The sequence below is a fragment of the Prunus mume genome, linkage group LG2 (assembly GCF_029339155.1).
Source record: "Prunus mume cultivar Tortuosa linkage group LG2, ASM2933915v1, whole genome shotgun sequence".
NCBI lineage: Eukaryota > Viridiplantae > Streptophyta > Magnoliopsida > Rosales > Rosaceae > Prunus > Prunus mume.
The window spans coordinates 8517880-8533551 of NC_142699.1; the positions used below are offsets into that span (position 1 = coordinate 8517880).

At 39.2% G+C, this 15672-nt stretch overlaps 1 protein-coding gene and 2 pseudogenes across 1 annotated transcript; 2 read left to right on the forward strand and 1 right to left on the reverse strand.

Moving 5' to 3' along the window:
• The window catches only part of LOC148919544 (UPF0481 protein At3g47200-like), a 28707-nt pseudogene extending 17870 nt beyond the window's left edge, over window positions 1–10837 (forward strand).
• On the forward strand, window positions 3964–5313 carry LOC148919545 (uncharacterized; annotated as a pseudogene).
• A 571-nt stretch (window positions 10838–11408) lies between the features above and the next one.
• LOC148919546 (uncharacterized) lies at window positions 11409–13483 on the reverse strand. The gene is made up of 3 exons (XM_089045280.1): window positions 13325–13483; window positions 13033–13147; window positions 11409–12876 (listed from the first exon to the last, which is right to left on the reverse strand). The coding sequence occupies exons 1-3, from the start codon at window positions 13361–13363 to the stop codon at window positions 11669–11671; spliced, it is 1362 nt and encodes a 453-aa protein (XP_088901406.1). The 5' UTR covers window positions 13364–13483; the 3' UTR covers window positions 11409–11668.
• Window positions 13484–15672: the final 2189 nt, after the last annotated feature.

A 15672-nucleotide genomic window follows, 5' to 3' on the forward strand; every position in this document is an offset into this window, starting at 1 on the left:
CTTCGAGATACAAATGTTATACAAGAACCGTTTCAAATACAAGGAGTGTCTTCAATCGAAATACCAATTCAGTCAATTACAATTGACCTCGATGATCGAAATATGATGTTGTAGTGGGCCCGAGCAACAATGATGATGTAGTTATAGAGGAGGAGGAGGATGAGGGGGATTGGGAGACCGAAAATGATGATAGCGACGATAACGAAAGTTAATATAGTTCAGATGATGAATAATGAATTTTTTGTAATTATATTATGTTAGTGTACAGATTTTGTGTAATATAAATGTTTGAATATATGTAGTTGTTATATCAAAACCTTATATATGTGGAGAAATGAAACATTATTAAAATAAATTTAGTTATAAAACATTGGTAAATCAATATATCCAAGCCCTTTTGATACAAAGTTTGAAAATTATTGACACAAAACATTTTTAAAAAATGAAAATAATACACAATTTGAGCTAAATATGTAAATGGCGCCAAATACTTGCGCTTCGAATCTCTTCTCGTCGCGCATCGTTATGCGCGACTCGAACCCACTCGTCGTGTAAAGTTAGAATTTTGCGCGACAACCAACCATCCGTCGCGTGAAGACATTTTGCGCGACGAAAAGATACCTCTCGTTGCGCAAATATATATTATTTTACTGTAATATAATATATACACACTTATATATTTGAAATTGACAATCAAATTAGTTCATTGTATTCATATAGGGTCAATGAGTGTAGTTGTAAAAAATCATCAAAATCAGAGTTCAAATAACCATTAAATCATGAATTTTCATTTATAACTGTCGAAACGTTTTGTCCCGTTACTTGATCTCTGAATGTTTTTTTTTCTCCAATTTTTGGGGTCTATGATCTCGAAGTATAAACAAACAAGTTGGACGGCTGGATTACTGAAACTAGTTTCGTAGAATGCGTATGCCATCAGAACAATGTAATCACCAACAATGAAGAGTTTATATATATTTTTGTTAAATATAACATAAGATTATGTGGTATCCCCTAGTGTAAATATCTTAAATTGAATATCAAATTCAGTCATTGTATTCATTTAGGGTTAAGGAGTGTAGCTGTAAAAAAATCATCAAAATCGAAGTTAAAATGTCACGACCCGACTCCCCTAGCACGATATTGTTTGCTTTGGGCCCCCCTCTCTGTCCTCACGGTTTTGTTTCTGGGAGCTCACGAGCAACTTCCCAGTGGGTCACCCATCCTGGGATTGCTCTAGCCCCCAACTCGCTTAACTTTAGAGTTCCTAAGAATGAAGCCAGTGAGCTCCCAAAAGGCCTCGTGCTAGGAAGAGAAGTGCCCACACATTTAAGCACTTCACCTTTCCCTCCCCGAGCGATGTGGGATTGCTCACCGTTCTTGTTTCCCCAAGACACGAGTCTTACAATCCACCCCTTGGGGCCCAGCGTCCTCGCAGGCACACTTCCGGTCGGGATCCGGCTCTAATACCATTTGTCACGACCCGACTCCCTAGCACGATATTGTTCGCTTTGGGCCCCCCTCTCTGCCCTCACGGTTTTGTTTCTGGGAGCTCACGAGCAACTTCCTAGTGGGTCACCTATCCTGGGATTGCTCTAGCCCCCAACTCGCTTAATTTCAGAGTTCCTAAGAATCAGAAGCCAGTGAGCTCCCAAAAGGCCTCGTGCTAGGAAGAGAAGTGCCCACACATTTAAGCACTTCACCTTTCCCTCCCAGAGCGATGTGGGATTGCTCACCGTTCTTGTTTCCCCAAGACACGAGTCTTACATAAAATAACCGTTAAATTGTGACTTTTCATTTATAACCGTCGAAAAATTTTGTCCCGTTACCTGATCTCTTAATGTTTGTTTTTTCCAATTTTCGGCGTATACAATCTCGAAGTATAAAAAACAAGTTTGCCTGTTGGATCATTGAAACTAGTTTAGGGTTTAGGTTTTAGGTTTTAGGGTTTGGGGTTTAGGGATTGCGCAACGAATAGAGTGTCTCGGTCTCGCAAAGTGTACAGAACACAAGCATGCGCGACGACTCTAACGCTTCGCGACAACACATGCTTGCGCGACGAGATTATTACTTCTTTGTCGCGCAGTCTCATTCGGGCCTTTCACACTCTCCCCCCTTTGAACACTTAGGCCAATTTTTTGGCGAATAAGAAGCTTGCACAACGAAATGAGTCTTCTTCACCACGCAATGTGTACAAAACACAAGCTTGCGCGATGAGATTATTGCTTCTTCGTCGCGCAATCTCATTCAGGCCTTTCACTATCTTCCCTCCCTTTTGAACACTTAGGCCAATTTGTTGGCGAATAACAAACTTGCGCGACGATTTAAATGAGTCTTCTTTGTCGTGCAATGTGTACTGACACAAAGCTTACGCGACGAGATTATTGCTTCTTCGTCGAGCAATCTCATTCAAGCCTTCACTCTCTTTCCCCCCTTTTGAACACTTAGGCCAATTTTTTGGAGAATAACAAGCTTGCGGTACGAAACGAGTCTTCTTCATCGCGCAAGAATGTACAGAACGCGGCGTGACGAGATTATTGCTTCTTCGTCGCGCAATCTCATTCAGGCCTTTCACTCTCTTCCCCTTTTGAACACTTAGGTCAATTTTTTGGCGAATAACAAGCTTGTGCGACGAAATGATGTGTTCGCGCACAACATCGGCACTCCTTTCACCTTTTCCCTCTTCCCCCTATAACAACCTTGTGCGACGGTGTCCGGTGTTTGTCGCGCAAAACTGCACAAACCCTAGAACCCAATCCCAAAATTTGGCGGACTAACAACATTACGGGACGACGAAGTAGGAGTTGCGTCGCTCAAAGTGAATAACAGAGACCCTTGCGCAACGATGTTCTGTTTTTGTCTCGCAAAATCGTACAAACCCTAAACTCTAATCCCAAATTTTGGCGGACTCACAACATTGCACGACAGAATTATTTCATTTTTGTCGCGCAAGATTCATTTAAAATATTTTGCGCAACGCTTTCGTTGTTCGTCGCAAGAAAATCGAATAAAGTTTCGGAAACGATGCAAGCGCCTCCTTCTTCCCCCCGGTTTGATTTTTTGCCCTAACTCTCTTTCTCTCTCTGCCGTCACCTCACCCACTACTCTGAATTTAGGACCGGCCGCCACAACCATCGAACCGGAGCTTCCCGCCGTCACCGTCAGAGCTTGCCACAGAATTTGCCCGGTTTCACATATTCTTCTCGGCGTGGTTCTCTCTCCTCCGCCACCAATTTCCACAGCTGAGGTATGGTTTCTTTTCTATTTTTCTTGCTCTAGCTGATGATTGGGTAGGATTTGATTAATTGTCACAATAGGTTTCTGGAATTGAAACCCCAGGTTTTGGCTAGTTTTTGAATTTAAATTCCGGCCACTTCCGGCCATTTTTGGGGGTAGGTTTGAGAACAAAAGTGGCTCCAATTAATGTTTTGAACCTAGGGTTGGAACCTTGGCCCTTAGTTTTTAGAATTTTCTGGATATTCTTATCGCTTTGGACACCAACGCGCTACGCTGGGATACTGTAGGTGCATTGGGTCCCAGATACAATCCCCTAGTTGTCACGAGCGCGTAGGTGTGTTCTGATTGAAATTTGGTTACCGTTTGAGTCTCGAACGAATTTTGCCTATTGTGCGATTTCCGGGTTTGATATGTTCGGACCGTTGGATCGAACTCAAATTCATGTATGTTGTACCTTATATTTCTAGGATCGTGTAGAATTCGACGGATCGTGGATCGGAGTCCCAAATACTCCGAACTCGCAAACCCTAGGACATTATATGCTTTTAATTAATTAGTTCACAATCCTTAATAAAATTGTATATACTTACAAATATTCGTATATTTTATTAATTTGTATGTGTATTATTGAAATTGTGCAGATGTCTAACCTAATTACACGTCTTAGGTCGGTGACGACTGCACCAAGTTCGGAGCCCCCTGATGGACCACATGATAGTTGGTCCCATGGGGTCCCAGTGTGCCGCTTTATTAGCGTCACAATGGTCTAGCTTTGTTGGCGCCAAACGGCGTCATCGCCCCAAAGACCACCGACACCACATCGATCGATGCGTCGGTCACAGTATAGATTTCCTTCAACTCCAGTTCTTTTTTTTTTTTTTGGTTATTGTTTTTGATTTTATGTGTGTATTTTATAGTTAAATTTGCAGCCAAAAAGAACACCCGAGGGCCGTGTCGGTAGTTGAAGACGGCAAAGGTCACCCGGGTGACCAACAGTTCTATCAACATCGGATACGACGAGCGACATCGGGCTGCACCGACACCGGAGTTGCATAGCTCCTTGGCCCACGACATTGGTCACGTCGTGCGGACCCATTGCCCAATGCAATGGAAGTCTTGGAAGGTCATGCCTGACGAGATGAAGACGGAGGTGCGCGGCCAGTTGTCGGCATGTATCCTACCTTTTAATTCTTTTTCTTTCGAACTTTATATATTTGTATGACTTAATGTATGTAATTAAATTGCAGACGAACTACAACTTGGAGGACCTCGACGGCGAGTCATTGGCGTACATCAACATGACTCTTCTTTGAGAGATACAAGCAGTGGAAGAGCGACTTGCACCACCATTTTGAGGCTTTTGATGATCCGAAAGTCGCTCTTCAGGAAGGTTGCTCGAAGGAGCTTGAGGCGTAGGAGGATAGTTGGGCGTGGCTCTGCGCTCATTTTCAGGCGCCCGATTTTGTTGTAATTTGTAATATGAATTTCAAATTTATTATATATTTCTTACTTATGTTTGTTTAATTTTTTATATTTCATTTCAATTTCAACTAACACGTTTTCTTTTTTGTATAATAGAATAAAGCCAAAGTCAATAAGGGCAATAGGAAGAAGAAGACTCTTCTCCACCATTCAGGTTCCAGGCCCTTCTCATATAGGATGGATGCACGGCGCCGGGTAATAATAAAATAATTTTAATTTTTAATATGTCATTATTCTTAATTTATTTTTTTCATACTAATATTTTTCTTTTCTTGTTCAATTTAGGGGGGGTCCAAATTCCCAAAGATCAACGTCTTTGGCGATGTTTATGTTCGACCTGGGAATGAGTTGGCCGAGTCCCTTCATGTAAGTATTATTTAATTGTAATTCTTATGTTACACATTCAAGTTTAAAGGTTATTACATGAATGTTTTCATTTATATTTTATGTTATGTTAAATAGACGACGATGGTGGAGATGAGCCAGTTGGTTCTTCAGGAGTCCGCCTCCCAGCTTCCTCCCGATACTCCGATTGAGTATGTGGATCCTCCACAGGATGCTGGGTTCCAGATCTTGACGGAGACGTTGGATTAAACTCTCGAGAGGAGGCCGGGGACATATTGTCGAGGATGGGAATGCCCGCGAGAGGAACCTGCACCCCATCCATCAGCGATCAAGTCGGTGATCGCTGATCGCATGTGGCCACTCTTGAGAATCGATGTCGGTGATTCTGCGGTCCCTTGCACGGTCCGGCATTCCACCCAAAGCATCCCCACTGACCACGACCCTGCCTAAACCTCCGAGCCGCATGCGCTGCATTTACGTGTAGATTTTGCAACATTATTTGATTAGTTTTTATTTTCATAATTATTTTTAATTTTTTCTCTGTAGTATACATTTATTTTATTTTATATAATAAATGTATTCTTTTAAAGGTTTGTGCGACGAATGCAGTTGTGTCGTCCCTAAACCTTTGTGCAACGAATGTTAACCGTCGCACATTTTTGCGCGATTTAATGAAAATTGGTCGCGCAAAGTCTTTCTTTAAGCTCTTTGTGCGACGGATTGTGCGTGATTTAATTTTCATCACGCAGAAATATGTGCGATCAGTAACTTTGCGCAACGACATTTTATTCGTCGCGCAAACCGTAAAATATGTAGTAGTAGACTAGTCATCCTTACTTTATAGGATTTCCAACTGGATAACAAACTATTTTGTCATACTCTCCGTTCTCTCTCTACTGCCATGTGTTGATTCTGACCTAGGGAATTTTTGGGTGTAAAGGCCAAATGATTCCTCATTTGGCAGCCGTCACTTTTGTAGGCAAGTTTTGGAAAGTTTCTCTGTAAACCTTCTCTTCTTCCTCAAGTGTAACCTTCATATTTTTCATCTTTGAGTTTCCCAAAATGTTTCTTTTTGAAAACTGCATTTGAAATATGAAAACCTCATCTTTCTAGATCAAACACTCTCTCATATATATGTAGGTCAGATTCAAGATTGATTTCTTCAAGAGTATAGTTTCTTGAAGAAATTGGTCATTTTCTCTTTGAATCCAAATTTGGTTCTTGCTTGAGTTGGAGCTAGCCAGCTGGTGTCATTCGATGAAAGAGCTGAAGAATGAGTTGTCATTGCCATGAAGACCTAAGTTGCTGGTTTTGCTAAGTTGGAGAAGAAGATTGCACAAAGGAGGTAAAGCTCATCTTCCTAATTAAACATAGGAATTTCTTGAGCTTTCTAGTGTTTCTTTGTAAGAATCTTTTTGCTTAGTTGATTGCCTGGTTGGTTGATGACCCCCAGTTTTTCCCAGTGGTGGGTTTCTGGGTGAACAATTTCTGGTTTCCATCTCTGTAAATTTTCTGGGTTTGTGTTCTTGATAGTTGACTAGTCATCGCATGATGTTCACATGTTTCTGGGTTTATGTTCTTGTGGTTGACTAGTCATCTTTTTCTGTTGTTTGGTGTTTGCTTGATTATGATGTCTTCACACACTTTCACCACAGTTCTTGCTAGCATAGGGAATGTAACATCCTGAACAAAAATATAATCCTTCGTGAATTAAATTAATTAAATTAAATATGAAATTACAAATTTACCCTCGGGGTAGGGGTATTTTGGTCACTTTTTAATCCAAAAAGAGTTTGGGGCAGCGAGCAATATTTTTACGTAGGTCGTACCGAGATGAGTCCGTAGACACATAGTGGGCTCGATTTGGAATTGTAACGAAGAAGTTACAATAAAAAGAAACTTAGTGGCACAATCGTAATTATTTCGAAATGGAAACTCTCTCTCTCTCTCTCTCTCTCTCCCTTCATTTTCTTCGAGCCGGTGGCTTATCCAAGCCATCGACGACGCTTGTCGCCTCCGCCGTGAGGCCTGAGCAAAAGGATCAGCACCTCCTCTTCCTTTCCCAGCCAGCTCGGTAGTCAAAATCCGCCGAATTTGCGTAAATTGAGTGGTTTTTGACAGATTTTTCGAAAGCTCGTTCAGTTGTTTCCAACGGCCAAATTTTGCTATCCAGATATGCTTTCTCAACCTCTCGAGGTGTTCTAGCTGCTAGTTGTGGTATTTAAGAGAAATTTATGCGTTTTGGGGGTTAAATAAGCTATGGAAGTTTGGTCGGTTTCGGCCTCCGATTTTGACCACTTCCGTCAACTTTTTGGGATAGGTCCAAGAACAAAAGTGGCTCCAATTGATGTTTTGAACCTAGGGTAGGAAGCTGGGCTTTCAATTTTGAATTTTTCTGGTTGTTGGAATTTGATCAAGCCACCCACGCGCTGCCGACGCATGCGGCGGTGAGTGGGAAATGTGGTGGACCTGAACTGTATCTTAAAATGATCTCCTAGTAGTCACGAGCACATAGACGTGCTCGGATTCCAATTTGGACACCATTTGAACCCGAACGAATTTTTCCGATTGAGCGATTTCCGGGTTCGATAGTGGGATGAGTTTGGTTTCGACTTTGTCAATAGTCCTTGAGCTCGTTTGAGAACGAAGCTTGATTGATCGATCTTATTTTGGTTTCACCGAGTAGTTGTGGTTCAAAGGTGTTTGTGGTCTTGTTGAATTCGAAACCTGTTAGGATGGGTGTTTGATCCTGATCTCAGTCTTTAGAATCTCTTTGTTTTACCTGTACTAAGGTATGATTGTGAGGCCAGAGGCCATCTTTGTAAACTGCATGAAATTATCTTGTGTATGCTGCCCGTTGGGTTTTATACATGTATGCTTGTTTGACAAGTGGAAGTTTTGAGAAATGTTGAATTTACAAGGGAGACTCTGCCAACTTTTTGGTAGAAAGTCTCGATCTTTAGCAAGTGGGCAGGCATCGGGATGATGTCGGTAATAAGACGGATCATCCTGTTTCGAGGAAATTCGGGGCAGGTCCTGTCATAAATGTAGCATAATATCTATGTGGTGGAATACACCAATCTGGCCGAACACATCAATATGGTCGAGAGCATAAAAATGGTCGAAAGACTAAAAATGGCCGAAAATGTAGATACGGTCGAAATACTAAAAGCGGCCGAAAATATAGATATGATCGAAAGACTAAAAGCGGCTGAATACATAAAATCAGCCAAAGCTTAAATAAGGAGAGATAATCCATAGGAGGATTTTCTCATAGGTTACAATTCAAATATGGAAGGAATTATGCCAGCTTGATGGTCAACTGAAGTTATTGTTGGGAGAGCTCAAGATGGAAGGAAAATCAAATCAAATATTATTATTCACATTAAATCACACACATGAGACAAGGGATTGAAGATATTCTGGAGCAATTATGATTGATTTGAAGGCCGATTGACGACCAACCAAATTGAGACGCACCAAAGCTCCTATAAATACCAAGCTTATGGAAGAGAGAAATGACCCCGACACAAAACACAACTTGTCATTTTACATTCTCTTCAATTTCTATCATAGGAGTAGCATAATGTAGCCATAGCATAGTTCTTATTTTTTCCGCTCTAGTTTCCGTAGATTTCAATTATGCCTTTACATTCTTGTTCTTGTTTTTCAGTTCTATTTTAATTACAATAATTTCAATTCACATTATCTTTACTGTTCTTCCTAATCTAGTTTACTTTCCGCCCTTTACTTTATGCACTCGCATTTCAATTATTTAATTTATGCAATTTACATTACGCACTCGTCTTTATATTCTTTAATTTACGCAATTTACATTACGCACTTGTCTTTCAATTATATTTAAATTCAAGCACCTTTTACTTTACCCAAGTGTTCTTCGTTTCATTACATTCCACTTTCAATCTTCATCTCCACCCACTCCACATCATTTGGTTGCTCACATAAAGCCTTGACTCCGAGGTAGTGAAAAAACCTAGGTCGTGAGGAGGTTCCTTGTTCGGCCGAACAATCGTTTGATTAAAGTCAGATTTCAGACACATCATCTACTTACATTCCATTCAAGCCTAATTTGTGGCTTTGTGGTGGCACACCCCGCACTCAATTAAAGAAGGACCAAAAGTTCCTTCCGTCGGCTGCCCCAGCCGAAAAGAGGGAAACACTAGTCATAAGAGTTTTTGGTCAAGGTCTAGAGTGTGTGAAGTTTGTTGTGTTCTTGGTTGAATATCTTTTAAATTTACCCCTCGTCACCTAAGTACCAATTTCAAAAACTTGTCTCACATAAACATATAAAATAAAAAAGTTGTTCTATACAGCCCATTATCATTGATTGCACTAAAACCTTATTATTTGGAGAAAAATTATATTTCCATCTACCAGAGGAACCAAGTAAGTTGCATTGAGCTTCTCTTGTAATCGACCAAAGGGAAACCAATTTTGTCGTTTGAACATAGCAGGTGCAAATTTAACTCACTTCCCTTTTTGTTTTTGTTTTTTCCACTACAGAATCATTCGTCTGAGATAATGCTTCCGCATCTTCATTGCTATGCTTGTAGCACATTTCTATTTTCTTGAAGCTTTTAGTTTCTTATCTTTCATGGTACGTAGTTCGTAATTTCAATAGTTTGAATGGGAAAATGATGAAAATGACCGCGTATTAAACAAACCATGGTTGATGCAATATATATAGCGCTTGACATGCAATTGCTTGAAACCATTTCAATTTTAGTTTTTAGTTCTCATTTTTTGTGTTAGAGTATAGAATTTTTAGTTTTTAGTTCTCTTATGAGTAAAACATGCATTAAATCAGAATTTTTAGTTTATTGCCGTATTTATTTTAAAGGGTAAAATGGGTAATAAAAATGAGAGATAAAAATTAGTGGGTAGAGATAAAGAATTGCAAAAACCAGAGTTAAACCTAATAAAAGCCAAACTTTTTGAGATGGATCTAAGGACCCCTTCAAAAAACAACTATCATAAAGCAAACTAACTTAGAAATTTTGTTTTGCTTTATGATATTAGAGTTGTGTACAACTATCATATCATACAACGAATAACCCTAAAAACTGATGATGGGAAACCCATAACTATAAACACACCCAGCATCACAGAGCTACACAGGGCAGGGGTCAAGTTGAATGAGGGATCAACGAATACCTTATATGATATTAGATTTGCTGACCGGACTCTTGAAATTCCAAGATTGAAAATAAGCGATCATACAGAGGTATTAATTAGAAATCTCATCGCATTTGAACAATGCCACTAGGAGGAGACGTACGTAAGTGATTATGTTAGTCTCATGGATCGTTTTGTGAACACCCCAATGGATGTGGAGTTGCTTTTTAAGTATGACATTGTTGAAAATTGGCTAGGTGACAACAGTGAGGTGTCTACTTTGATTAATAAGCTTGGAAAAGGGGTTACGAAAAGTAGCAATGACTTTTATTTTGCTACTGTTGTTAGAGAGCTGAACTCCCACTGCGGAACTCGCTGGAACAAATGGAAGGCAAATTTGACGGAACATTATTTCAATACACCTTGGGCAACTATTTCTGTCATTGCAGCTGTTTTGCTCCTAATACTGACTTGCATTCAAGCAGTATGCTCTATTATTTCTGTTATGCCTTCTAAGAACCAGAAGTATTAGTCTCTCCTTAGTTCACCATTTTCTCCCTATTGGTCCCTTTTTTTTTCCTTTCTGTATCATCTGTTAGTAAACTAAGTGTGCTGTGTTGATGTTAGTAGAGTGATTAAAGCAATTAATATGCTTGTTTTATTTGTTTGTTTGTTTAGAAGGCATAGTGAGATTGATCTTGCTTCTGTTGTAGAATTTCTAATTGTGTTTGCATATGCTATATGCAATAAGCTGTAGAGTTAAGTAGTCCTTGTGAAAAGTGTGAAAGTTTGTCTCTAGAAGTGAGAAAGAGTGATTGTAAAGAGTTTGTCTTTTCTTTGAGAGTTGTCTTGTTGTAATATTTTGTGAGTCTAATACAAGTAATTTGTTTATGTTTTGCCTTCAACAAGTCTATATTAGGGACGCACTTGTATGCTTTACATGATGGATTAGATTAGTACTGGAATTTGATCCTTTAAATGATGTGATAAAGGAAGTTTGCTTTGGCGTTACAGACAGAGCATGGAAAATATGTTGTTTTGCGTCTTGGTATGTTTCTGGATACATTAATTCTTGATAGTTTGAGGACTTTTATATAAATGAAGGCTTCTCTAACTACATGCATTAGCAGCCTATTCCAACGTAACAATTCAACACTCAAACATTGGGTAGAACCACAAAGCCAAAGCATATAAAAAAAAAAAACATATAGACTAATATCTCTTCATAAATATAGCATGCTTCCGGAGTACAAGTTGAAGTCTTACAAGAGAAAACATGATCGGGTTAATTTGAAGCAGTTTCTGTAATCTATGCTTTTTAGGCAACCGGACCACTAATCCTGAAAACTTCATCTCATCATATATCTTACACCACATGATGAAGAGGCAGAAATAAGTAGGGAGATAATTATGCAGGCCTAGGGTGCAACCCGACCATGCTTATTATACGTACAGTGCTAAGTGATGATCATGCAGATTTGTGTTTTGGAACCCAGGCAATAGCATCAGTGGAAATGAAATGGCAGATGGGAACGGTTCCGGGCTTAACATTGAGGATTTGGAAGGACAAATGCTCTGGGTCCCATTCTGATGTGTCTAGATGGCAGATGGTTACTGCTTTAACCTTCTCCCCATCATCGCCTTTCAGGGAGAGAACATAAGCTGCTGTTTGTTTTATTGCATGGCAGAAATACACAGCATAGGGATAGTTCTCCTTATGACACACAACGACTTTGTCACCTGCCAACTTCTTCAGTCCCGGCATTGTGGTATAGTTGTGCATGGACATGGTGGCTCCTCTTTCCAATACCTCCGTCGAGACTGCTTCAACGTTTCTTGTTCCAAGCTTCGAAGTGCTAAAATCAACCATTGATTCTAAAGATGTGGCGCAATATTTTTCCTCTCCCTTAAGGCCTGGAGCTTCACACTCTTCGATTGTTTCCTTAATTGTTTTGGCTTCCACAGATGTTGGCTTCAATGAAAAATGGTTGAAAATTTCTGGTAGTTTGTTAGAGGAGAAGGGGATCGATTGAGCACTTTCGCGTGGCAGGAAAGTAGCCGTGTTTAAACTTCTAGGGAATTGGAACTGCATTGTTGCGCCAGGGCGCATGTCCTTCTCGAAGAAGAAAATAGCTAACTCTTTATAATGGAGTAGTTGACTGTCAGATGGAGGAGGAGCTTTTCCATAATTTTTTCGTTGGTAACCTGAACGTGCCAATGGGATATTTTCAGGTTTGCCCTCGTCAGATGGAGGAGGACCTTTTCCATAATGGCTTTGAGTGTAACGTTTATTGCCCAATGGGAAACTTTCAGGTTTGCCCTCGTCAGATGGAGGAGGACCTTTTCCATAACGGCTTTGAGTGTAACGTTTATTGCCCAATGGGAAAATTTCAGGTTTGCCCTCGTCAGATGGAGGAGGACCTTTTCCATAACGGGTTTGAGTGTAACGTTTATTGCCCAATGGGAAACTTTCAGGTTTGCCCTCGTCAGATGGAGGAGGACCTTTTCCATAACGGGTTTGAGTGTAACGTTTATTGCCCAATGGGAAACTTTCTGGTTTGCCCTCGTCAGATGGAGGAGGACCTTTTCCATAATGGCTCTGAGTGTAACGTTTATTGCCCAATGGGAAACTTTCAGGTTTGCCCTTTCCATTGCCCTTTTCTTCATTTGTGGAGTCTGCAAATTATAATGGAAAATAAGTGATCAGCCGATTTGTGAATATGTGTCACTCATGTAATGACAGTAGTTAACTGATAAATATGTGGTCGAACATATTTTAGTAAAATGGCAGGTAGAAGAGATATCTAAGATTCTAAAGTGCTCAACACAAACCAGGATGCAGAAGTTCACTGATAGATCTTGGCATCTGTGTGTTTGGCAGGACGGAGTTCCAGTAAAGTTGAGGTGCTGGTTGAGCAGCATGGTTTGCCAGTGCGACCGTTGCTAGCTGCAACATTAATTCGAACTCTAATTAAAATCAAATCTCACAAAGTGTAATTAATTAGTGGACGACACTTAAGTACGTACTAAATAAAATCGAAGAGAAGTATAGGAACACAAAACTTTCGTTTATATAGAGTACAATGAGAGAGAATGGAAAAGTTAATCAAATTGCAGAGCTTACAGTGAGAATAGCAAAGATGAGTGGGAGATGAAACCCCATTAGGACTGAAATTAACTTGGCAACAGATGTAGCAAGAAATTAAAGAAAGTCGGAGCTGGCTCTTATGGTAACAATAGCAACTGGCTTCACCATTTTATAGACGAGTGATGAGGGTACCCAGAAGTAATTGAGGCAAGTGGCACTGTGGCACGATGTGATGTATCAGAAATAATTGTGGCATGTGGCATGTGTGACATAAAATATGTGGTTAATAATAATGGACCACTTAAATTTAAGAGGGGGTTGAGAGCAATAATTTTAGGACCACATGTCATGAAAACAAAAAAAATATGTCCCTATATATTCAGAGGGTACAATTTTTGGCGTGAGCAATGCTACAATGCATCCTCTATATATTTTTCCTTTCCAATTTATGCTTTATTAATTTTACTTGATTTGTGCATATTAATTTGTGCTTCTATTAAATATATTAATTTGTGCATATTTTTCTTCCTCACATTGGTGGAACACATTTCCAAGGAAGAAAATAACAAATTAAGTCATCAAACACTGACAGAGCAAGTAAAACCACTTAAATTCAACAAATCCAAATTCAACATAACTGATGGAAGTTCATCTTCTATCGAGGTTTGACATTAAAGTTTCAACTTTTTACATTTTACAGAGATAGAGGTAAAGTGACATAGTCTTTTGAAAAGAAGTGACATAATTGTGAATATACAATTGTGGCATGTGGTATGTGTGAGATAAAACCTCACATGCTGGATGGTCCATAAAATATGTGGTTAATAATAATGGACCACGTAAATTTGAGAGAGGGTGGAGAACTCACTAGGAGCAATAATTGGCCTGGGACACTTGAGTTTTAGGTGCATCGTTCAGAATTGAAGATTTACACAATAGGTTTTCAATCGAGAGGGGTGGAGAGCCCGCTAGGAACAATAATCTTAGGACCACATGTCATGAAAACAAAAAAAATATGTCCCTATATATTCAGAGGGTACAATTATTGGCATGAGCAATCCTACAATGCATCCTCTATATATTTTCCCTTTCCAATTTAGGCTTTATTAATTTTACTTGATTTTCCTTGGTTCAGAAAATCAAGGACTTAGTGGGCAAGACAAGGACTAAACCCGTTGAGGCTGAATTAGATAAGAATGATAGAGCTTTATTTATTTTTTGTAAAGTTGTAAGATTTTGGAGCTATTTTTATAAGAGAAGTTTATTTTAAACCCTTGTTTCGGTTTTTTTATATATTTTATTTTACTTTTTATTTTCTCACGCACCTGCGGGTTTAATGACTTCGGGTCCGGGGTGTGACAATTTGATTCGGGGGTAAGTAATGTCATTATCATGCATGTATATTAGGGAATTGTTTTAAAGAACTATTCAATCACGTTTTACTGTTTTTAAAAGTGAATTGAAGTTTATTTAGGGTGTTTTCTTTTTAGGCAATTTTGGTCCAAATCAATTTGATTCTCCTATTACTTTCATGTCTTAACATCCCCTTAATTTTCTAACGTGGAAATCATGTTTCAATCATATCACAACATCAAGGAGTCAAGATACCCTTAATAGTTGACTAGGCATATAAGAATTCATTTGATATTGATGTTGATCAAAATCTTGCTTTCTTAAATATCTCATTTCCTATTGGTTGGACTACATGTGACCAATCTCTAGAATAGGAAAGATACTTTTGTGATTTTTTGTCTAGCCTTGGAAATTGGAGATTTGGTTTTCAACGTGTTTTCTTTCTTGTAAAGAAAAAGTCTATAAAATAAGACCTTCGTCTTCTTTGTTTAGAGAGCTTTAACGATCATATTTTCAATTCATAAACTTTGGAAAGCTGAGTTTTTATTTGAGATAAATCATCAAGTGTTCCATAATTTGGTGATTTATCAAACACTTTTATCATTCATATTGTATTCATTTGCATGTTCAGTGACTCATACGGTTGAGGGCACCAAGATCGTTGTGGCGGTTTTTCTCCGATGTGCTTGAATCAATCGTGACTAGTATTAGATTCAATATAAGGAGAGTTGGAAGAACTCCAGCGAGCTTGAAGAAATCGTGACCAGTATTGTGTTCAACATAAGGAGTGTCGAAAGATCATCCCGATATAGAAGTTGAGTTACGAAGAGGTTAGTAAATATTATCTAGAATGTGTTTAGGATAAGTGTATGAGTATTTCTTGTAATCATCGTTCTATGGATTAGTTTTGGACTAAGAAGTCCATTGGATTTTCCCCAGAGGTGGGGTTTTACCACATAAAATAATTTTCTACGTATTCCTTTATTTTACGTTCTGTATATTCAAGAATTGATATCACTTATCAATTCTCT

What these genes read in the sequence shown, in the direction of transcription:
- LOC148919546 (XM_089045280.1), bottom strand. Translation starts at nt 13,363, where the DNA reads ATGGGGTTTCATCTCCCACTCATCTTTGCTATTCTCACT. An exon ending in TCATCTTTGCTATTCTCACT is followed by an intron (nt 13,148 to 13,324) that starts GTAAGCTCTGCA and finishes TTAATGTTGCAG; the next exon opens with CTAGCAACGGTCGCACTGGC. An exon ending in CAGTGAACTTCTGCATCCTG is followed by an intron (nt 12,877 to 13,032) that starts GTTTGTGTTGAG and finishes TATAATTTGCAG; the next exon opens with ACTCCACAAATGAAGAAAAG.